Below are 20077 nucleotides of genomic sequence, written 5' to 3'. Positions count from 1 at the left end.
GCAGTGCCAGCAGCCTCTGTCCTTGCTGCCACACCTGGGACACTGTCACACATCCCACAGGCTGCCCAAGCCCAGGTGTCCCTGCGGGGCCGTGCTGGGCAGGGACAATGACAGTGCCAGGGACAGGAGGAGCAGCCACGGAGGGGATTTTGGGGAGGGGGAAACGAGCAGTGAAGGCTCAGGGGGAGCTGTTCGTGCTACGGGCTGCGGGAATTCGGGATCTTCCCCCTAAACCGGGCAGGTGGAGGTGACCCACTCACGACCCTCACCCATCTCTGGGTGCCCACGGGGACGCAGGCGGGCAGGGACCCCAGCCCAGCGCTGTCCCCGCTGCCGTGCCGTGCCGTGCCGGGGCTGGGCGCTGCCGTGCTCCCAGCGAGGGAGGGAGGGAAGGAGGGAGGGGCGGCTGAAGGGATTGGCCGCCCCAGGCAGAGCCGGCCCCGCCGCGGCCGCTGCCCGCTGCACTCGCCCGCCCGCAGCTCCCGGGGCGGCCGCGGCTCCGCACCATGGACCGGCTCAGCGGTAAGGGACGGACACACGGACGGGACGGGAGGGACGAGACGCGTATCGCATTCCATCCTATCCTATCCTATGCCATCCCTGCCCGGGCACAGCGCGGAGGGCACCGGCGATGCCCGTGCCAGGCGCAGCGAGTCGCGGGTCGCGCATCCCGTCCCAGCCGAGCGGGCGCATCCATTGTGGGTCCCTGCTCCAGCAGGGCCAGCCGGGCACCTACTGGAACCAGTTTGTCTTCGCTGGTGGGATGGGTAAACCACCAGCAGCCTGTGGGGTGTAAGCGCTTGTTAGTTAGGGGAAATTGTGGTTGTGGAGAGGGAGGTGACGCTCCCCGGTGGGGTTCAGAGGTTTCCCTGTCCGGGAGTCTCGCAGAGCCGCGGAGGGCTCGATCCCCGCCCTGCTGGGTGGGAGCAGCTCCTCCCCACACGTGTGGGGCTCCTGCCCGCAGCCCGTGGCACCGCCGAGCTCCGGGGCTTTGATCTGGGATCTGTACGAACCTGCCGGGGCTTGGGGCCAGCTCTGCAGGGAGAGAAGGTCCCGGCTCTGTGCTGGGTCCCTGCAGGGAGCACGGGGAGGTTTGCAGGGGGATCGCTCCTTGCTGGGGCTGCACAGGAGGAGCAGGTGGTGACACGATGGATGGAGCACGGGGTGCTGGCCCTTGCCCTGTCCCCGGAGGTGCTGCAGAAACACGGGCCAGAAGCGATGAGAGAGCGGCAGGGCCGTCTCTGGCTGCAGGGGCACGCTGGGGTGCCAGGGCAGCTCAGGGCGCTGTGTCTGCAGCCCCGGGGCAGCACCGCGAACACCCGCGGGGCAGAGTTCCCCTTGCCCATGGAAAAGGATGGGGCGGCGTTTCCGCACTGGGAACGGCTCCGAGGGGTTTGGGATTGGTGCAAACACAGGCACGGTGTCAGCGGCTGCGGCCCGGGAGGGGACGGGGACAGGGACAGGGACAGCCGCCCTCTGTGGCTATGCCCAGCGTGGCTTTGCCTGTTCTGGAGGAAGGAGGGAGCTGTGGCAGAAGGGAGAGTGATGTCCAGTGTCACTCGATGCCAGAGCTGTCCTCCAGAGGACATCACTGCTGGGGACAGAGGGTCTCGGCTTCCCCATTCTCACTGTGTGAGCTGATGGAAAATTCTCTGTTTGCACCCCAAAAATTCAACCTAGGACCTCATGGCAGGGAAGGAGGGGATGCCCAGCTGAAGGAGCAGTGTCTGGGCATGGTTTGGCCTCTCCACAGGTTGACCCTGCCAGGGAAGAGCCGCTTTATCCCCCTCGTTGGTGCCTGCCTGCTTTGTTTTGAGTGCTTGTGATGAATTGCTGTTGGCACCTGGATGGCTCCTCGCTAATGGAAACCCCCCCCAGCCCCTCCTGCTCATCAGCCAGAGCTGCTGGAGCCCTCTCGGGGCTGTGACTCGTGGTTCCCTTCCCCACTGAAACGGGGAATGGCGTTAGGCAGGGCTCTGTGCTCATTCCCAGTCTCTGGCAGCCCCTTCCTTCACCTGGAGCTCTGCTAAGGCCCTGCTGTATCCTGATTTTATCACCTGCCAGTTCCAGAGCATGGCCCAGCCCTGCACCAGAGGCTGACTGGGGGATTGGTGCTGTTGGCAGAGCTGTTTCAGGATGTCCTGATGGAGATCCCAGCACCCAAAGTGTGATTTGGGAGGCGATCCCTTGCTCGAACACGCCCGTGCTCACACGTGGCTTCTCCTCCCTCATTAGTGCCTCTTCCCTGACCTTTTGAGCCACCACAATTCAGGTCCTGCCCCAAACTTATCAGGGCTCTAAATCCAGCAGAGCCGGGGAGATGTGTCGGGGATAAACTTGGCTCCAGCTCGCCCGCAGGAATGGGGAGGCTGCAGGAGGGTGGGAGGGAGCCGGGATCGTTCCTGCCCGGATATTCCAGCAGGAATCCTGCCTGCGAGGAGGGCTCAGGGTGCTGAGCAGCACAGCCCGGGGCAGCTGTCAGCTCTGCTTGCATTGCAGCCATTCCTTCCATGGAAATCCGCCACCGCCTGTTCCTGGCCCGGGGGAGGTGGGGAACGGCCTGAGGTGGCTGAAACAGGATAAGAGGTGGGATGCTGCTGCTACTGAAGCTCTGGGGTTGTTTGTCCCTCTGGATTTTCCAATCTCCTGCTGTGTGCAGCGCTGGCCATAGCAGGGAAAGGCTGGATCCATGTGGAGCCTCCTGGCTGCTCTGGAGAGGGGAAGGACACTGTGGGATAGTGTCCCCCAGCCTGGAGCCCTGGGCACTGTCCTGTGTGCCTGCCCTGCCTGGAAAACCTGCCTGTTTCCCACTCTTGACCTGGAAATGCTCTTTTCCTGTGCAAACGTGCAGAGCTGCGAGGCCGCCGTGCCCTTTGCCGTGCAGCAGAGCTCCCTCGGGCCTGCAGGAGGTTCCTCTCCTGCCCAGGAAAGCTTTGTTTAGGGTTTGGAAGGAGCTGGCTCATCCCAAGCAGTGGGAAGACTTTTCGGAGCAGAGCACATGGCTCGACCCAAGCTCTGCCTGCTGTTCAGTGCCCAAATCACTTGCTGGGGACAGGAGATAACAGTGGAGCAGAGTGGGGGCTTGAAGTGGTTTCTGGCTTCCCAGACTCGTGTCCTAACCCCTTAACCCTTCCTATTATCTAGTCTGGCACAGCTCACACTCCCTCCTGAGGAACACATCTCCTCCTGGGTATAAGGAACCTTAAAATTAATGACACAACTCTGTGTCCTGTAAAATACTGATTAAATGCCACTGTCCAGCAACAAGTCAATGGAGCTGGAAACCTTTCAGTGCACAAACAAGGGGCTGGCACCTCAGCCAGGGCACCCAGGAGGTGACAGAGCAGGGAGGGCACCCTGGCAGGCAGCAGTGCCTGTCGCCACCCTGAGGTGCTGAAAGCAGCGGCATTCAGGGAGCTCAGCTCCCTGGGGCATTCTGGGCTGGCAATCTGCAGTGGGGAAGGATAAAATAACCGTGGGGAAGGATAAAATAACCTCTGAGAGCCTCCCCCCACTGCAGCTCCTTCCACTCCTGCTCCTGATAAAGCCTGCCATGGCATCAAAGGCAGCTCTTTGGCAGGCCAGGGGAAACACTGACATTTCGTAACGGTTTGGAACAAAAACAGCTTTGCTGCAAGGGGTTTCCGTGCTCAAAATATCTTTTTTTTCTTTTTTTTGAAGTGGTTTTCTTGTGCATTTGATCCTGGAAGTGATAAGAGGGAGCTGGGGGAGACGCTGGTATGCTGTGATTGCTGCCAATTAGCAGGGTTGATGTGTAAGGAGCACTTTGAAGAATGGCTTTGGCTTCCTCTGGGTGGGTTTTTTTTCTTTTTGAGCATTAAACCCACCCAAGTTTGTGATGGAGGAACAGCTGCTCATTTTACGTGGTCCAAAATTTTGGGAAACCGAGGTTGTGAAGGGCAGAACAAGGAATAGAATTTAAGTTTGAGATCTGATTTTTGTGTTCTGCAGTGAGAAGCAGGTGAAGCAGTCCCAGCACTGCTGGAGCCACCAGAGCAGTCGCTCACACTTTATCACTGGGACATCCCTGTTCTCCTGCCCCTGCAGCCCGGCCCTGCAGGGGTTAACCGGGTAGGAAATGCTCTCCATGGTGGCCTTGCCGCTGCACCTGATGCAAGGGAAGGAAAGGGAAGGGCTGAGAAAATAACGCTCATCCTGCTGGCCCAGCTCCGCACACGGGGACCCTCTGCTGTGCCCCGGCCTGGGGACTTGGGGACAGGGCTGGGGTGGCCCTGAGAGGGTCCCAACCCCCCCAGCAGGGAGGGGAACTGTGTCCAGCACAGCTCTGAACTCCTGGGCATTGCTGGGATCAGGGCAGGGATGCCAGGGCTGGGGCTGGGCACATCTCCCTGCCCCAGCCCCAGGATGTTCCCCCACATGTGTGGGTTATCTGCCAGGATATTCCCCCACTGGCATCTGTGGGTTATCTGCCAGGATATTCCCCCACTGGCATCTGTGGGTTATCTGCCAGGATATTCCTCCACTGGCATCTGTGGGTTATCTGCCAGGATATTCCCCCACTGGCATCTGTGGGTTATCTGCCAGGATATTCCTCCACTGGCATCTGTGGGTTATCTGCCAGGATATTCCCCTATTGGCATCTGTGGGTTATCTGCCAGGATATTCCCCACTGCCATCTGTGGGTTATCTGCCAGGATATTCCCCACGGCATCTGTGGTATCTGCCAGTATTCCCTCTGCCATCTGTGGTTATCTGCCAGGATATTCCCCCACTGGCATCTGTGGGTTATCTGCCAGGATATTCCTCCACTGCCATCTGTGGGTTATCTGCCAGGATATTCCCCACTGCCATCTGTGGGTTATCTGCCAGGATATTCCCCACTGGCATCTGTGGGTTATCTGCCAGGATATTCCCCCACTGGCATCTATGGGTTCTCCTCCCCCAGCTCTGTAAAGAAGGATCCCCATCCTGCTACTGAAGGCATTTGGGCAAGTGCAGTGGGATTTGGGAAAGCTGATCCTGCAAATCCCTGGCTATGCCCTGCTATGAGGTGAGGGTTGGGATCCTGCTCTCCTGCTCAGGATCCTGTCACGAGCTCCCCCGGTGACTTTTCCTCCCAAGAAGATGCGCCAGCTCTGGTGGCCTCCCCATATCTCACTCCTTCAGGTTGGGAATTGCATCCAAGGCGTTTTGGACCTTGGCTTTGGGGAATGGGGATGCACAGGATGTGGGGAAGTGGCTCTTGGGGTGCAGAGAGCTTTCACCCCACCAGAGGAGATTTTGGGGGTATGGGGGCTGGATCCAGCCCTGGGTGATGGGGGTGATGGTGTGGACTGGTGGGAATTGGGGTTTCCTACTAGAATCCCTGCATTTAGCTGGAATTCCTACATTTAGCTGGAGTTCAAGCTCTCCTGGAGGCTGAGGTTTGGAAGACACCAGGGGCTGCAGGGAGGTGACAGCTCCAGGTCCCCACAGGCAGGAAGGTGACCCAGGGAGGATTCCCCCTGCTCTGCCCACCACAGAGGGTGGGCACAGGGCTGGGGCACCATCCCAGGGCCTCTCCCAGCTCTGGACAGGGGCCCAGGCCCAACCTGTTGCTAGAGTTTGTTTGAAAAAGGCCGACACCAAAATTTTGGTTGGAGGGAGCACAGTTTACTCTGGGTCCTGAGTAATCCTAACATCTCTCCTCTGCCTGAAGCTTGTTTTTTATACATTACTCAGCAGGTCTCGCCCCTGCCTGACTATTCCTTTAAAGGGCATCTCAAACCTCTCCTTTTCATTCATTATTTACATGTGTTCTCCAGCCAGCAGCCTCTGAGCCCAGCTCCCAGGCTGGAGCATCCTGCCATGAGCCTGCTGAGCCTGGCACTGAGCACTGAAATGTAGTCTGGGGCTGGCACTGGGCACGGAAATATAGTCTGGGCCTGGCACCAGGTCCTGAAATGTAGTCTAGGCCTGGCACTGGGTCCTGAAATGTAGTCTGGGCCTGGCACCAGGTTCTAAATGTAGTCTGGGCCTGGCACTGGGCACTGAATGTAGTCTGGGCTAGCATTGAGTCTAAAGTATAGTCTGGGCCTGGCACCAGGTCCTGAAATGTAGTCTAGGCCTGGCACCAAGTTCTAAAATGTAGTCTAGGAGTACTAAACCTGCTCCAGGTTTAGAATTTGTGATTTTCCAGAGCTGATTGTGTTGAGCTGGAGCTGGAAACCTCTCGTGGCTGGGGTTGGGGGCAGAGTGTGGAAGCTCCCTGTGCCTCTCTGGGGACACAGCAGGGTCACTCAGATCTCTCACCTGGGTGGTTTTATTTGCTCAGCATCTCTCTGTGAGAGGGGTGACCCAGGAACCACCCCCTCCCTGCTCCTCCGGGCCAGGGGGATGGGGTTTGCTTTGGGTGAGCTAAAGCAAACAGCCAAACCTTCTCCAGGAGGCAGAGAAAGGGGGGACAGCCCTGCAGAAGGGGTCCTGCCGCAGCCCTGGGGGTCATTGGCAGCCTGGCTCGCAGGGAGGTGCTTGCTGGTGATTTAATCAGCTGTTAATCATTACCTGCAGCACTCAGGAGCTGCTGGGAGGGAGGACAAGGTGTCCCAGGGGTGGTGTCACTGCAGGGAGCCTCTGTCCCTGTGGTTCCCCATGGCTGGGCTGGGGGGCACTGCCCACACTGGGGTGCCAGGGTGAGGGGCTGAGGGGGGATCTCCCACCCACAGCCGTGCTCGGGGATGTGGCAGCACCAGGAGAGCCCCGACCCAGCCTGGGGTGAGCCCAGCACCGCTCCTTGGGCCGGGGTGGGATCCCATTCAATCCTCGTTCCCATTCAATCCTCGTTCCCATTAATGTAATTACTCTGGGGAGAGGCTCCTGTGCCCCCCGGAGTGAGTGATGGTTCCTGCAGTGTGTGAGCTGCCCGGACACCAGTGCAGGTGATAATCTCTGCCCTCCAATGCCGGTGATAATCTCTGCCCTCCCCACGCTCCATCAGCTGTAATTGCACTTCCCTCTATTCAGGGCTCCTGTTTCCTCCTCCAGGAGGGGAGGAGGGTGTGAGGAGCTGTGTCCTGCGGGCAGGGCTGTGCTCACAGGGGGAGGTTGCAGTCCTGCTTGTGTCCAGCTCCCTGTGCAGGGCGGAGCTGGGGCTCTTCTCCCGTTTTTGGGGGTGCTGGGGGCTCAGAGCCCCTCTGTGCACAGAGCCGGAGTGGGAGAGCAGCTCTGGGCTGGGCTGGTGATAAGGGCAGGAGATAAGGCTCTGTGCAGGGTGTTTATCATGGGGAGAGGAGCCTGAGCTGGCAGGGGCTTGGGACAGGCCTGGGAGCCTCGGTGCCACTGCTGGAGTGAACTGGTGCCACTGGAGCTGAGCTGGGAAAGCATCCCCAGAGCTGCTGCCAGGGCTGGGTGTCTGCAGCACTGATGGAGGAGAGACAGCAGGCACAGCCAGGCACCCTTTGTGCTCTCCAACCCTTGTGGTGGCACAGCCAAGGCACCTTTAGTGTTTTTAACCCTTCTGGTGCCTCACCCATCACCCTTTGTGCTTTTAAGCCTTCTGCTGGCTCGTCTGCCTCTGTCCCAGGATGGAAGAGCCCTCCAAGCCCCTGTGTTATTTCAGTGTCTCGTTGTAGGGATCTAGCTCATCCTTTAACTCTTCACTTATCTAGTGGCAAGACAATGTTGTTCATTAAGCTGGCAAAAAATTACTCACTGGAGATTCAGAAGGATAATTCAGACAGATGGGAGAGACCAATAAGTGAAAAATAAGAGAAATCCTCTTGTTGAAAGAATATAACTCTTGCCATGACAATTTTTTGCAAACAAAAAAACAAGAGAAATGCTTCCCAGTACAGATAGTTTCATAATGATATGATTAAAGGAACTTTTCATATTTCTTTAGCCTTTAGCTGGTATCTGTCTATGACACTCTGTTCCAGAGTTTCAGAAAAAAAGATGGCTTTTTGATTGTCTGTTTTTCAGTATATGTGTAAGTAAATAGTAGAAATGAGGAATAGCCTTTAGCTGCAAACTAAAGCAGTTAGTTTCTTTATTTCAGAGCTGCTGCTCTGGGGGCAGAGCTGGGGGCTTTGTGCCCCCTCAAGCAGTCAGGTTCCACATTCACCTCCCAGCATTGATTTTCCAAGGCTATCAAATGAGGATATTAATTACTGCCAGGCCATGGTGAGGGCCCCAGGGCTGTGCGTGGCTGCTCTGCCTGCGTGCTGGAAGGGCTGAGATTGGAGATCTGAGCTTGCCTCGTGCTCCCCAGCACCCAGGGCTGCTGCAGCCCCCAGAGTGGGAGTGAGAGCCTGGATTTGCCCCAGTGAGGGGCAGCTGGGTGGGTGCCAGGAGCCAGCCCTGGGTGCTCAGGGCTGCTGGAATTGCTGGGTGCAGAGGCAGAGCTGCCCCGTCCTCCCCACTCAAGGGGCCCTTGTTTGCAGGGAGGAGATGATTCATGTGCACCCCCTCAGCAAATCTTCCACTCTCAGGGGATGCTGCCAGGGCTCAAGGGTGAGCATTGATGGTTGGCTCTTCCTGAAACCCCCGGGGCCTGGAGCAGGACAGGAGGAGGATGATGATGTGTTTTCCAGGCTGCTGTTGCTGGCCCTCCCAGCCCATCCCAGTTTGCCCCACACCAGCAGGTGCTGGGTGATGGCAGCAGAGCCTGGCTGGCTCCTGCCCCTCCAGGGCCCTGTGCTGCCCCTCTCCTGCCCCTTGGGTGCAGGCAGCTCTGTCCTGCTGTCCCCTGCACAAAGGAACAATTCTGGGAGCACCAAGAGGCACTTCCTCATCCCTGGTGGGAAGAAACCTCCTTGGGATGGGGATGGGAACAGGACTTGCCCTGGGAGCTCAGCAAAATGCCCGTGGGCTTCCTCAGAGAGCAGCAGTGCTGGGGCTGGAGGGGCTGCCAGCATCTCACCCCTCTGGTGATGCCATCCTGGGGCACCCAGCCAGGCTAGGGAACACGTCCCAGCACTGCAGGGCTCCTGCAGGTGGCTGCACACCCACCTGTGCCCAGGTGAGCAGGGCTGGTGTGCTGCAGAGAGAGCCCTGGGGCTGTTGGTCCCACAGGCACCTCCCTGGTGCTGGGGTGTCCCTGGTGCTGTCCCCTCCTGTTTAGGGCACCCAGGAGCTCTCCAGGTTGATTTTTGCTGGGCTGGCAGCAGTGAGGAGCCCTGAGCTGGCAGGCACAGCAGCCAAGGGCCCTGCCCTGCCCACAGGAAGGATTTATTTGTGCCTGGGTTTTATTTTAGCTACAAACAATGGCTGTTACTCCCAGCATCCGATTTCCCCCGGCCCCAGGCATCACCTGGCGCGGGAGGAAGCGTGGCCGGAGGCAGGGGAGCTGTGACACAGGATGGGGGTCCCTGAGCACCTCCCACGGCATTTCAGGGCTGTGATTCAGCCTATCCCCTCCCCAGGGAGCTATGAACATGAGATTGGGGTCCCTGAGCACAGCTCCCACCGCATCTCAGAGCTGTGAACACAGGATGGGGGTCCCTGAGCACCTCCCACAGCATTTCAGGGCTCTGATTCAGCCTCTCCCCTCCCCGGGGCTCTCTCAAGCTCCAGGCTGGGCTTTTCTTGCGGTGAGACCTCCATGGGCTTGTCTTATCTCTCCCCTTGCAAAAGCTGGGTCTCTCTACACCAGGAAACTCCTGCCTTGGCTTGGCCAGAGACTCTTCCTCCTCCTCCTCCTCCTCTTCCTCCTCTCTGCGGGCTGCTGGAGCAGGATGGGGTTTGTGCTGCTGTGCTGGGGCAGAGCCAGCGAGGCTGTGCAGCTGCAGCCCGTGTCCAGCCCTTATCTGCGTGCTGGGAAGAGGCTCCCTGAGCACTTGTGGGCTCTAAAAATAGAGCTAGGTTGGTGTGGGGGACAGGGGGGCTGCAGGGGATGCAGCTCCCTTGCAGCTCCGTGCCTGCTGCTGCTGCCAGGGCAGGATGTGGCAGCACTGTCCCCATGTCCTGCATGGCACCATGTCCTGCTGCTGTCCCCTGGGCCACCCTGGGTTCCCCAGCCCCTCCAGGCCTGTTGGTTAATGCTGAAGCCATCTGCTGCCCAGGGTCCTGGCCTTCCCAGGCCCAGGGAGCTCAGGGACATCTCCCACTGTGCCTCAGACGTGGAGAGGAGGGCGTTGCTGGTGTCCCTGCCTGTCCTGGGCTGGCTGTTCCAAGCCTGAATGGTGATCCCACAGGTTTTGGATGCAGAAAGCAGCAGGTGGGAGCCATTTGCCAGCACCATCTGGAGGTGTCCAGAGCAGGGGACACAGGGTCTGTGTGTCACCTGTGGTCACTGTGAGAGCCCAGCCCTCCTCCCCAGAGCCCTTTGCTGTCCTGCTGTCCCTGTGCCCGGGCTCAGAGCCCCCAGTGGTGGCACCAGGGGATGTGTCCCTGTCCCCTGGGCCAGCCCTGGGGCTCTGTGCTCATTCCCACCAGCTCTTGCAGAGGTGTCTGTGCTGGTCCCTGCCTGCCAGGTGCCCTTGGGTGTCCCCCATCCCCTGCTGCCCCCCTGCAGCAATCTGCCCTCACTTCCTGCAGCCCCCCCATTCATTTCCTTCAGCCTGGCAGCCTAACGAGCATAGGAAATGAGTCCTTGCCTCGCTGTGCTGCCCCAGGCTGTGCTCAGCGTGCCCTCCTGGGATCACAGGCCCCTTTCACTGCCCTCCCTCCCTCCCCCGTTGTATTTTGGAGGATGTTTAACAAGGGAGACGGAGGGGACAGCTCAGCTGGGGGAACAAAGGCGCCTTCAGAGCCGTGTGTCCGTGCTGAGTGTGCCCAGCTCGGGGCACTGCTGCTGATCCCAGCCCTGCCAGCAGCCCTGGCACGTCGGGCACCCCAGGGGGGTCCCCGTGCCCCCTCCCTGCCTGCTGGGGCTCTGCCCATGGAAACCAGGCTGTCCTTTGGGCCCTGGCTGGCCCAGAGCCCTGGCACCGAGCTGGTGCCTGTGGTGGGAGGTGTCCTGCACATGGCACAGGATGAGGGTGCTGGTGATACCATGGCCTGGGGTTTGGGGTGTCCTGAGAGTGGGGAAGATGCTGGTGACAGTATGGGCTGGGCTTTGGGGTGTCCTGGGAGTGGAGGGATGCTGCTGACCCCATGGGCTGGGAGTGGGGGGGATGCTGCTGACCCCACAGCCTGGGGTTTGGGGTGTTCTGAGAGTGGGGGGATGCTGCTGACCCCGTGGCCCGGGGTTTGGGGTGTTCTGAGAGTGGGGGGATGCTGCTGACCCCGTGGCCCGGGGTTTGGGGTGTCCTGAGTGTGGAGGATGCTGCTGACCCCATGGGCTGGGGTTTGGTGAGCTGTGGAAAGCCCATGCAGGGAGGAGCCTGCACAGTCCCTGTCCCCCTTGTGGGAGCTAGATGACTCCCTACACTCCCCAGACGACTCCCCAGATGTTTGCAGCTGCTGGCTGGACAGGGGAAATCTGGCTTTTGGTCCCAGCTGCTTCCTTGCAGTCCCCTGGCCTGCCCAGCCCTGCAGGGAGGATGTCTCACCTTGCTGGAGATCAGCAGCAGCAGCAGCCCGATCCTGTCCTGCCTGTGCACTCTGGCACAGCCCAGGGAGCATTTCCCTCTCTTCCCTCCCTCCCTGTAAGGCAGAGGGGCCCTGGGGCTGGTGCTCTCCCCACCCACGAAGCTCAGCAGTGCCACCATGGCAGGTGTGTGCCGGCAGGGCCAGCGAGCTGAGCATGGCCAGGGCCTGCCCCGTGTGTTGGCTCTGGGGTGTCACTGCAGCTCCAGGAGCAGGAATCCATTCCCTGTGCTTGCCTTCTCCTTCCCCAGGGTCTGAGGGGTGCTTGGCTGTTCTGCTGGAGCAGTGCTGAGGTTGCTCCTGCTGCTGGGGCTGCCTGTCCTGGCTTGGCTGCCCGTGGGAGATGGGCACTGCCTGTGGGAAATGGGCACTGCCCGGTGCTACGGCCAGAAGGGCTGAGGCTGGGCTCAGCTTGGCACTGGGCAGGGAGGAGGAGGAAGCAGGAGCTCTGTGCAGTGCAGGGAGGCAGGAAGAGCCCCGTGAGCCACATCCTGCCGTGTGTCCTGGAACAGTGGCAATTTGGGCTGGCACGTTGTCCCTGTGCCCAGGGGCTCATCTTGGCTGGCACTGCTCCTGCTGGGCTCCCCTTCACCCTCAAACACCAGCTGCTTTTATTGTGCTGCTTTTGTTATGCTGCTTTTGGCTCCATGTTCCTTACATAAGGAAGGAGGATCCCATCAGTGCCTCAGGATCCTTCCCTTCCTCTGGGAGATCCCCTGTGCCAGCCCTTGCTGCTGCCCTGCTGTGCCCAGGAGCAGTGTGGGCACAGCCACAGCCCAGCCAGGGTGTGGGGCACACACTGTCCCCTCCTTGGTGCCATCCCCATCAATTAGCACGTCTGAGCTGCCTCCAGGGTGACCCTTGGCCTGTGTTGCTGTCCCTGGAGACCCAGAGCCAGCTGTGTGCCATCCCAGCTGTGCTCAGAGGGTGTTTGGTGCCTGCCAAGAGGAGGATCCTGCACTGCAGCTCTTTCTTTCTGCCCCATCCAGAGCTCCAGCCCATTTTGCCTTGTTTAACCCCATTATCCCAACACCCCCTGGCTGATGGGATTTTTCCTGCTCCCCTCAGTGCTGGACCAGCTCCTGCCAGAGCTCAGCGTTCTGCTCAAGCTGCTGGACCACGAGTACCTGAGTGCCACCACGCAGGAGAAGAAGCTGGCTGTGTCCACCATCGTGCAGAAGCTGCAGCCGCCTGCAGGTCCGTGTCCCTCTCTGTTCCCAAAGGCACCGGGTGTCCCCAGCAGGGCAGGGATGAGCCCAGCACCTGCTCAGCCCCCTCAGGGCACTTTGCTTTCCCTTCTGAACCCCTCCCGGAGCAGGGCTGGCGTCAGCAGTGCCCCGGGGGCAGGAGGGAGGAAACGCAGCTTCCAGAGCCCTTCCTGCCCGGTTTGTGCTGAGCACGGGGGTTTCCTCCAGCCCTGAGCACCTGGGCCTTCAGAGCCCCTGTTCTGCCCTCCTGGGGCAGCCACAGCAGCCCTGGGGGCTCCTCCATCCCTGCTCTGTGTCCCTGGGGTTGTGGGGACAAGGGGTGGCAGTGCCTGCCCCAGGCTCAGAGCGTTCCCCTCAATTCCAGGGAAGGATGTGGGCTACATGTACGTCAACACAGCGTCCCTGGGCAATGGCACCAGCTTCGTGGAGTCCCTGTTTGAGGAGTTTGGTACGTGTGCCCTGGGGGTCGTGCTGGTCCTGGGGTCCTTTGGAAGGAGGGTGACAGCTCCATCCTTGTGTCCAGCATGGGCATCATTGCTCTGGGTGCTTGTTCCTGCTGCCTTGGAGCTGAGTGGGGGCTGGCCGTGAGGGAACCTGTTGTACTGCACTATATAGTTTATTGAGTTGTTGTTTTGCACTGCCATGCTGTGTTTAGCAGTGATTCCCATCTCCCAGCACCTCCCCAGGGCAGGGCCATGGGGAGAGATCCCTGCAGGGCACAGCTGGGATGCCCAGCTCTGCTCTCCTGCTCCCCTCACCCTCTGTTTGCTCCGTGCAGACTGTGACCTGCGGGACCTGCAGGACATGCAGGAGGAGGAGGAGGGGGACACCAATGACACTGCTGGCTCGGAGCTGGCAGGGGCCCCGACAGCCAAACCTGTGAGTGCCTGGCTGTCCCCGAGCCAGCTCTGCGTAGGGAGGTGACAATGGGACCCTTCCTGTGCCCTGCTGGGGCTCCTGCGTGCTGCTGCCTTGGTTAAAGCTGGACGTGTTTCTGCCCCAGGTTCCCGTGGATGCTGCTCCTCCTCTGCCCACCACTCCCCCTCCTGAGGATTACTACGAGGAAGCTCTGCCCCTGGGCCCCGGCAAGGCCCCCGAGTACATCACGTCCCGCAGTGAGTCCTGCTCCAGCCAGGCCAGCAGCGGGCTGGGGGGAGCCCCAGGGGCTGCCCATGCATCCCTCACCTGCCTGACACCCCAGGCAGCTCTCTGTGGCTCATCAGATGCATCATTCCTGCCTTTGTCAGGGCATCCCTGCAAATACAATCCATTGGATGCCTGGATTCCAAATGATTGCTCTCACTGAGATCACAGGCTCATAGAATTATGGAATGGTTTGGGTTGGAAGGGGACCTTAAAGATCATCCAGTTCCAACCCTGACACCTTCCACCGTCCCAGGTTGCTCCAAGCCCCATCCAGCCTGGCCTTGGACGCTTCCAGGGATCCAGGGGCAGCCACAGCTTCTCTGGGAAATCCATTCCAGGGCCTCCCCACCCTGCCAGGGGAGAATTCCAGCTGGACTGAGCTGGGATTGCATCCCAGGAGATGCCAGGGAAGGACAAATCTTCCACGTGTCATCACAGCCACCCCCACCACCCACCAAAATCAGGGTCTTGCTTCGACCTTTTCAGCAGCACCTCTCAGAAATAAATATTTCTGGGAAGGAATGGTCGCTGCTCCCACCAGCAGCGCTCCTGTCCCACTCCCTCCCATCCCACTTGGTGCTGCAAGGAGTTGTTTGCTCCAGGCAGACTGGGAATGAGGAGATGGGAGGGATCAGAGCCATGGGATGCCCTGGGAGGGTGTGCTTGGCTGTGCCCCATGAGGGAAAGCAGGGTGTACCAGCCCCAGCCCCTGTGCTTCCCCTGCAGACAGCTCCAGCCCCCCCAACTCCATCGAGGATGGCTATTACGAGGATGCAGACAGCAGCTACCCCGTCACCAGGATAAACGGGGAGCAGAAGAGTTCCTGTAGGTACCTGGGTGTCCTCAGCAGGGAGGGGGGAGCTTGGCAAGGTTTGGGGCTTGAGCTGGGGGCTGGGGGCTGCTGGGGTTGAGGCTGGAGAGCCAAGGTTTCAAAGTGTAAGCCTTGCAAAGAAACAAACCAGCCCAGGGCTCTGGATAGAGGCACCTGGGGCTGGCACTCGGCCCACGAGCATCCTGCTGGGATTCCAGGGGAAGTTGAGGTTGCTGGTGCCCAGCGCTGCTGTTTGCAGAGGATGCCAGGGAATCCACCTTTCCTGGCACCCAGCTCTGTCTGGAGCTGCTGGGCACGGGCGTGTGGCACCTTTTAGGGTGACTCTCCCACTTCCTTGCAGACAATGACTCGGATGCCATGAGCAGCTCCTACGAGTCCTATGACGAGGAGGAGGAGGAGGGCAAGGGCCAGCAGCTGACACACCAGTGGCCCTCGGAGGAGGCCTCCATGAACCTGGTGAAGGATTGCCGGATCTGCGCCTTCCTCTTGCGCAAGAAGCGCTTTGGGCAGTGGGCCAAGCAGCTCACCATCATCCGGGATGGCAAACTGCTGGTGAGCCTGCCTTGGGGGGCACAGACTCCACCTGGGAGGGTGGGAGGGTGGCTGAGCCCAAGCTGAAGGAAAAACAGCACCATTCAAACAAAGCCCTGCCCCAAGCAGCAGCTGCCCTTGCTTACCTTGCAAGGGAACAGAGGGCTCCCCTGTTTTTGGGACACCATGGAGTGAGAGGGCACCCTCAGAAGAGCCATCTCCATCTGTGCCACCAGCGAGGGACCCTGAGAGCCCTTCCCACCTGTGGGACCCCCCAGCACAGCAGCCAGCCAGGCAGGCTTGGCTGAGCCCTGAGCAGTTCTCTCTGCTTCCCTCAGTGCTACAAAAGCTCCAAGGACCGGCAGCCACACGTGGAGGTGCCCCTGCCCACCTGCAACGTCATTTACGTCCCCAAGGACGGGCGGCGCAAGAAGCACGAGCTGCGGTTCTCGCTGCCGGGCGCCGAGGCGCTGGTGCTGGCAGTGCAGAGCAAGGAGCAGGCTGAGGAGTGGCTCAAGGTACCAGGGGCATCCACAGAGCCCCCTTGGCATCCTCCCTGCCCGGGCTGGGGAGGGGGCTTTGCTCCTGTCCCTTATCGGCCGCTTCCCAGGGCTGGGCGGCTCCGGCGCTGATAGCCCTGGCTGGGGGATGTTTGCTCTCCCCTTCCTCTTCCCCAGGGCCCTTTCCTGCCTTTGTTCGGGGCCGGGAAGTGGGGGCTGCGGGGAAGGGGTGGCGGGTGGGAAAGGAGCCTCTGAGCACAGCTCTGACACAGCTGTCACCCCAAATGTGGGAGAATGGGGGTTTTACACACCCAGGGCACACCACGCCTTAAAACAGGGGTCACAAGGTGTCCTGTGCTGGCAGGGTGATGCTTGGCACCTAAGTCTGTCCGTTCTGAGATTTCCAAACTCCCTGACAAAATCCACAGAACTGGTTGAAGTTTTGAAGGGGCCAAGGTGTGAGCAGTCCCGATGTGGGTGTGCTGCCCTGAGCTGTGGGGACCAGGACGTGTCCCCCTGGCTCAGCCTGGCTCTGGTAGTGAAGGAGCTGAGCCAGGAGGGCAGCCCTGGCCTTTGGGCCATTTTGAGGTGACAGCTGGGGCTGTCTGTGCAGGTGATAAAGGAAGCCAGCAGCCCAGCAGCAGGCGGGATGGAAGCCCCCACCTCCCCAGTGATGCCGTGCAAGATGGAGCTGGACAAGGTGATGGTTTCTGGGGGCACTGGACAAAACTGGGGAACACAAGGCTGGGGGACCCCAAATTCCTGGGGCTGCACGAGGAGCCTTTCCCATCCTCACAGCAGCTCTGCAGGGCTGGGAAGGAGAGCAGGAGCTGGAAATGCCAGCCCTGTGCAGGGGGATGAAGGGCTGGGGTGGTGCTGATGGGATTCTGCTCTCCCACAGCGGCTGTCCCAGGAGAAGCACACCTCGGACTCGGACAGTGTGGCCATGGGGGACACCGGGTCCCCAGCCAGCCGCAGGGAGCACGGCGAGCATGGTACAGTTCCTCTCCCCACTGCCCACCCAGCTGTGTGCCCCCAGCTGGGCAGAATCCTCTGCAGCCAGGGGGGATGGCAGGACACACACCAGGGTCACACAGCCACCCTGTCCTTCCAGGGAAAGGCAAGAAGAGCGGCCTGGCTGACCTGAAGGGCTCGATGAGCCGGGCAGCGGGGAAGAAAATCACCAGGATCATCAGCTTCTCCAAGAAGAAGCCATGCCCTGAGGACACCCAGACCTCCTCCACCGAGGAGGAGATCCCCTGCTGCGGTTCGTGTGGGCTGGGGGCAGAGATGGGGCTGGCAGTGGATGGGATCAGTGGGGAGTGACATCCTTCCCCCAGCATGGCTGCAGGGGTCAGAGCTGGGGGCAGAGATGGGGCTGGCAGTGGATGGGATCACTGGGGAGTGACATCCCCCAGCGTGGCTGCAGGGCTCTGGGGTGGGGACGAGCTCACTGGAGGGGAAATGCTGCCCAGGCCCGGCTCTGCAAATTGCAGTGATGAGTGGGCAAGGAGTCACCAATGTCCCCAAAAACAGGCTTGAGGGGACTTTGTGGTACCAAGCTGGCATCTCCCCTGAGCCCAGCTGGTTGTGTGTGGGGAAACTGAGGCCCAGAAGGGCTGGATGAGCAGGAAGCCATGCTGTCAGCTCTGTCCTGTCAAAGCCTGCCTGAGGCACAGCCGGGCAGGCGCTGATGCCCTTCCCTGCCCTGGCACCCCCAGGCTACCTGAGCGTGCTGGTGAACCAGTGCTGGAAGGAGCGCTGGTGCCGCCTCAAGGGGAACACGCTGTACTTCCACAAGGACCGCTGGGACCTGCGCACCCACGTCAACGCCATCGTGCTGCGGGGCTGCGAGGTGCTGCCCGGCCTGGGCCCCAAGCACCCCTTCGCCTTCCGCATCCTGCGCCACGGCCACGAGGTCACGGCGCTCGAGGTGAGCAGGGGGCGCTGAGGGCAGCATTGCCAGGCTGGGGGAGCAGCCCTTGGGGTGATCAGCACCCCCACGTAAGCAGTACCTTGTTTTGCCCTCCCCTGGAAAGCTCAGGGCACCTCTTGGGTGAGCTGGGGCAACCGCATGGAGATTTGGTGCACAGAGGGGGATTGTGCACAGTAGGCAGCAAGGATGAGGGGCTGGGAGCTGGGTGTGCACACCAACTCTTCCTGTGTCCTCCAGGCAAGCTGCTCTGAAGACCTGGGCCGCTGGCTGGGTCTCCTCTTGGTGGAAACAGGCTCCCAGACAGCCCCAGAGGCCTTGCACTACGACTACGTGGATGTGGAGACCATTGCCAACATCGTGACGGCCGTGAGACACTCCTACCTGTAAGGCTGTGTGCCACCTGCAGTGCCAGGGGCTGGGGGCTGGGCTGGGCATGGTGGTCCTTGGCCCTGTGGAGTCCCTAGAAAGGGCACAGGCTGGGCTGTGGTTGGTGGGATCTCAGGGACAGGGTTGTTCCCTAGGGCAGCATGGGAAACTGAAAGGGTTTCATCAGTGCTGATGGAGGGTGTGTTAGGATGGGGTTGTGAGATGCAGGAATCTCTCTGAGCTGGAAGGGTTCCCTGAGGGGCAGGCAATGATGTTTTGGAAAGCAAGACCCACGCCTCCTTCTGCAGGTGGGCCAGCTCCTCCCAGGATCAGCGAGCAGACTCCTCTCGGGTGGTCTACGATGACGTCCCCTATGAGAAGGTTCAGGTGAGCACGACTTTGTGGCTCATCCTCTCCCACCACAGTGGCCCGGGGGCTGGCATGGCCCTGCAGGTGTCTCAGCTGGGAGATGATGGCCCTGCAGGTGTCTCTGCTGGGAGATGATGGCCCTGCAGGTGTCTCTGCTGGGAGATGATGGCCCTGCAGGTGTCTCAGCCCTCTCTCTCTCCTCCCAGCAGGCAGAGGAGGAGCCGGGGCGGCCGGGGGCTGCTCAGGTGAAGCGCCACGCCTCGTCCTGCAGCGAGAAGTCGCGGCGGGTGGACCCGCAAGTCAAAGTGAAGAGACACGCGTCCAGTGAGTCCCCGGGCCACAAACCTCCCCAGGGCTCCTGGCCAGTGCAGGAAGGGGCTGCTCCCCACAGGGATGTGGGGGTACCATCAGTGCAGCCCTTCGTGGGCTCTCTCGTGCCCGCAGGTGCCAACCAGTACAGGTACGGCAAGAACCGGGCCGAGGAGGACGCCAGGCGGTTCCTGACGGAGAAGGAGAAGCTGGAGAAGGAGAAGGCATCGATCCGCAGCGAGCTGATGCTGCTGCGGAAGGAGAAGCGGGAGCTGCGGGAAGCCTTGAAGGGCAGCACGGGTAGGTCGGGGCCGTGGGGTACGGAGCACAGGGACACCGGGCTGGCCGCAGCGACACCGGGAGCCGGGCTGGCTGCAGCGCTCTGGCAGCCCCATCTAGTGTCCCTGTGCGAGGATGGGTGGATTCCCCAGCGCTGAGCCGGGCGGTTGTGCAAGCAGGGCAGAAGCTGCAGGAGCTGGAGCAGCGGGTGGCGGAGCTGGAGGAGCGCTGCCGGCAGAAGGAGCAGTCGCGGGTGGATCTGGAGCTCAAGCTGACCGAAGTGAAGGAGCAGCTGAAGCAGTCGCTGGCAGGAGGGCCAGCCCTGGGGCTGGCCGTGACCAGCAAGGCTGAGAATGGGGTATGCATCCTTTTGTCCTCACTCAGAACTCCAACTTCTGCAAGAAACAGTGGTTGGGGTATTGTGGGGAGCAGCACAGGGGAGAGGGGACATCCCTGTGGCTTTGTGCCTTTGAAGACAGAGGTGTGTGAGTTAAATTGGGTCACCTCAACTTTTATCTCATTACACTTCGCAATTTTTTTTTTAAATCTGGTTGTTTATGCTTCCTGGGTTTCTTGAGCTTTGCTTTTCTCTCCTGAGCTTTTTCTTTTCTCCCCCTTTTCCACAGGAAACTACAAACAAGCCAAACGGGAGCCCCCCCGAGCACTTGGTCCCTGTGAACTGTGCGGCAGAGCTGAGGAAGAGGAGCCCCTCCATCATCCCTGCCAACACAGGGAGCGTGCTGCAGAAAGCCAAGGTCCTGCTCAGCTCTCCTTCTCCTCCCTGGCCCCCTGGGAAATCTCAGTTTTTGCCTCTTGTTTAACCATGGAATCCTGGCAGTGCAGGGCTGGGTGGGAGAGGGAAATGCTTGGAAGATACTGGGTCCTAAGCCCCCAGCAGGGAGGGATGCCTTGAAGTGTTCCTTTTCCAGTGATGTCCCCTCATCCTTTTATTTTATTTCTTCCTTTCTTTGCAGGAATGGGAAAAGAAGCAGACTTAAGTCAGCCTGCCAAGCCCTGAACTCACAGTGGGGATCACGAGGAGCTGCCAGCCCCCTTTCTCTGAGACACTGGGAGGGTGCTGGGAAGGTGTGGTGGAAGAGCCGCTCTTCCC

At 60.4% G+C, this 20077-nt stretch overlaps 1 protein-coding gene across 2 annotated transcripts; it reads left to right on the top strand.

Moving 5' to 3' along the window:
- The first annotated feature begins 439 nt into the window (after positions 1-439).
- AFAP1L1 (actin filament associated protein 1 like 1) lies at positions 440-20074 on the top strand. Of its 2 annotated transcripts, none has more exons than XM_064724778.1 (19): positions 440-522; positions 12559-12687; positions 13063-13146; positions 13477-13577; positions 13702-13813; positions 14571-14669; positions 15017-15228; positions 15546-15725; positions 16321-16407; positions 16609-16702; positions 16822-16974; positions 17429-17640; positions 17881-18026; positions 18318-18396; positions 18588-18702; positions 18823-18987; positions 19146-19324; positions 19593-19721; positions 19941-20074. In XM_064724778.1, exons 1-19 carry the CDS (start codon positions 507-509, stop codon positions 19962-19964), a joined length of 2316 nt encoding a protein of 771 aa, XP_064580848.1. In that variant the 5' UTR covers positions 440-506; the 3' UTR covers positions 19965-20074. The 2 variants fall into 2 exon arrangements, with proteins under 2 accessions (XP_064580848.1, XP_064580847.1); XM_064724777.1 differs by having other exon boundaries at positions 18585-18702.
- Positions 20075-20077: the final 3 nt, after the last annotated feature.

Source organism: Zonotrichia leucophrys, chromosome 13, assembly GCF_028769735.1.
Source record: "Zonotrichia leucophrys gambelii isolate GWCS_2022_RI chromosome 13, RI_Zleu_2.0, whole genome shotgun sequence".
Classification (NCBI taxonomy): domain Eukaryota; kingdom Metazoa; phylum Chordata; class Aves; order Passeriformes; family Passerellidae; genus Zonotrichia; species Zonotrichia leucophrys.
This window is presented reverse-complemented; position numbering and strand designations above follow the sequence as displayed.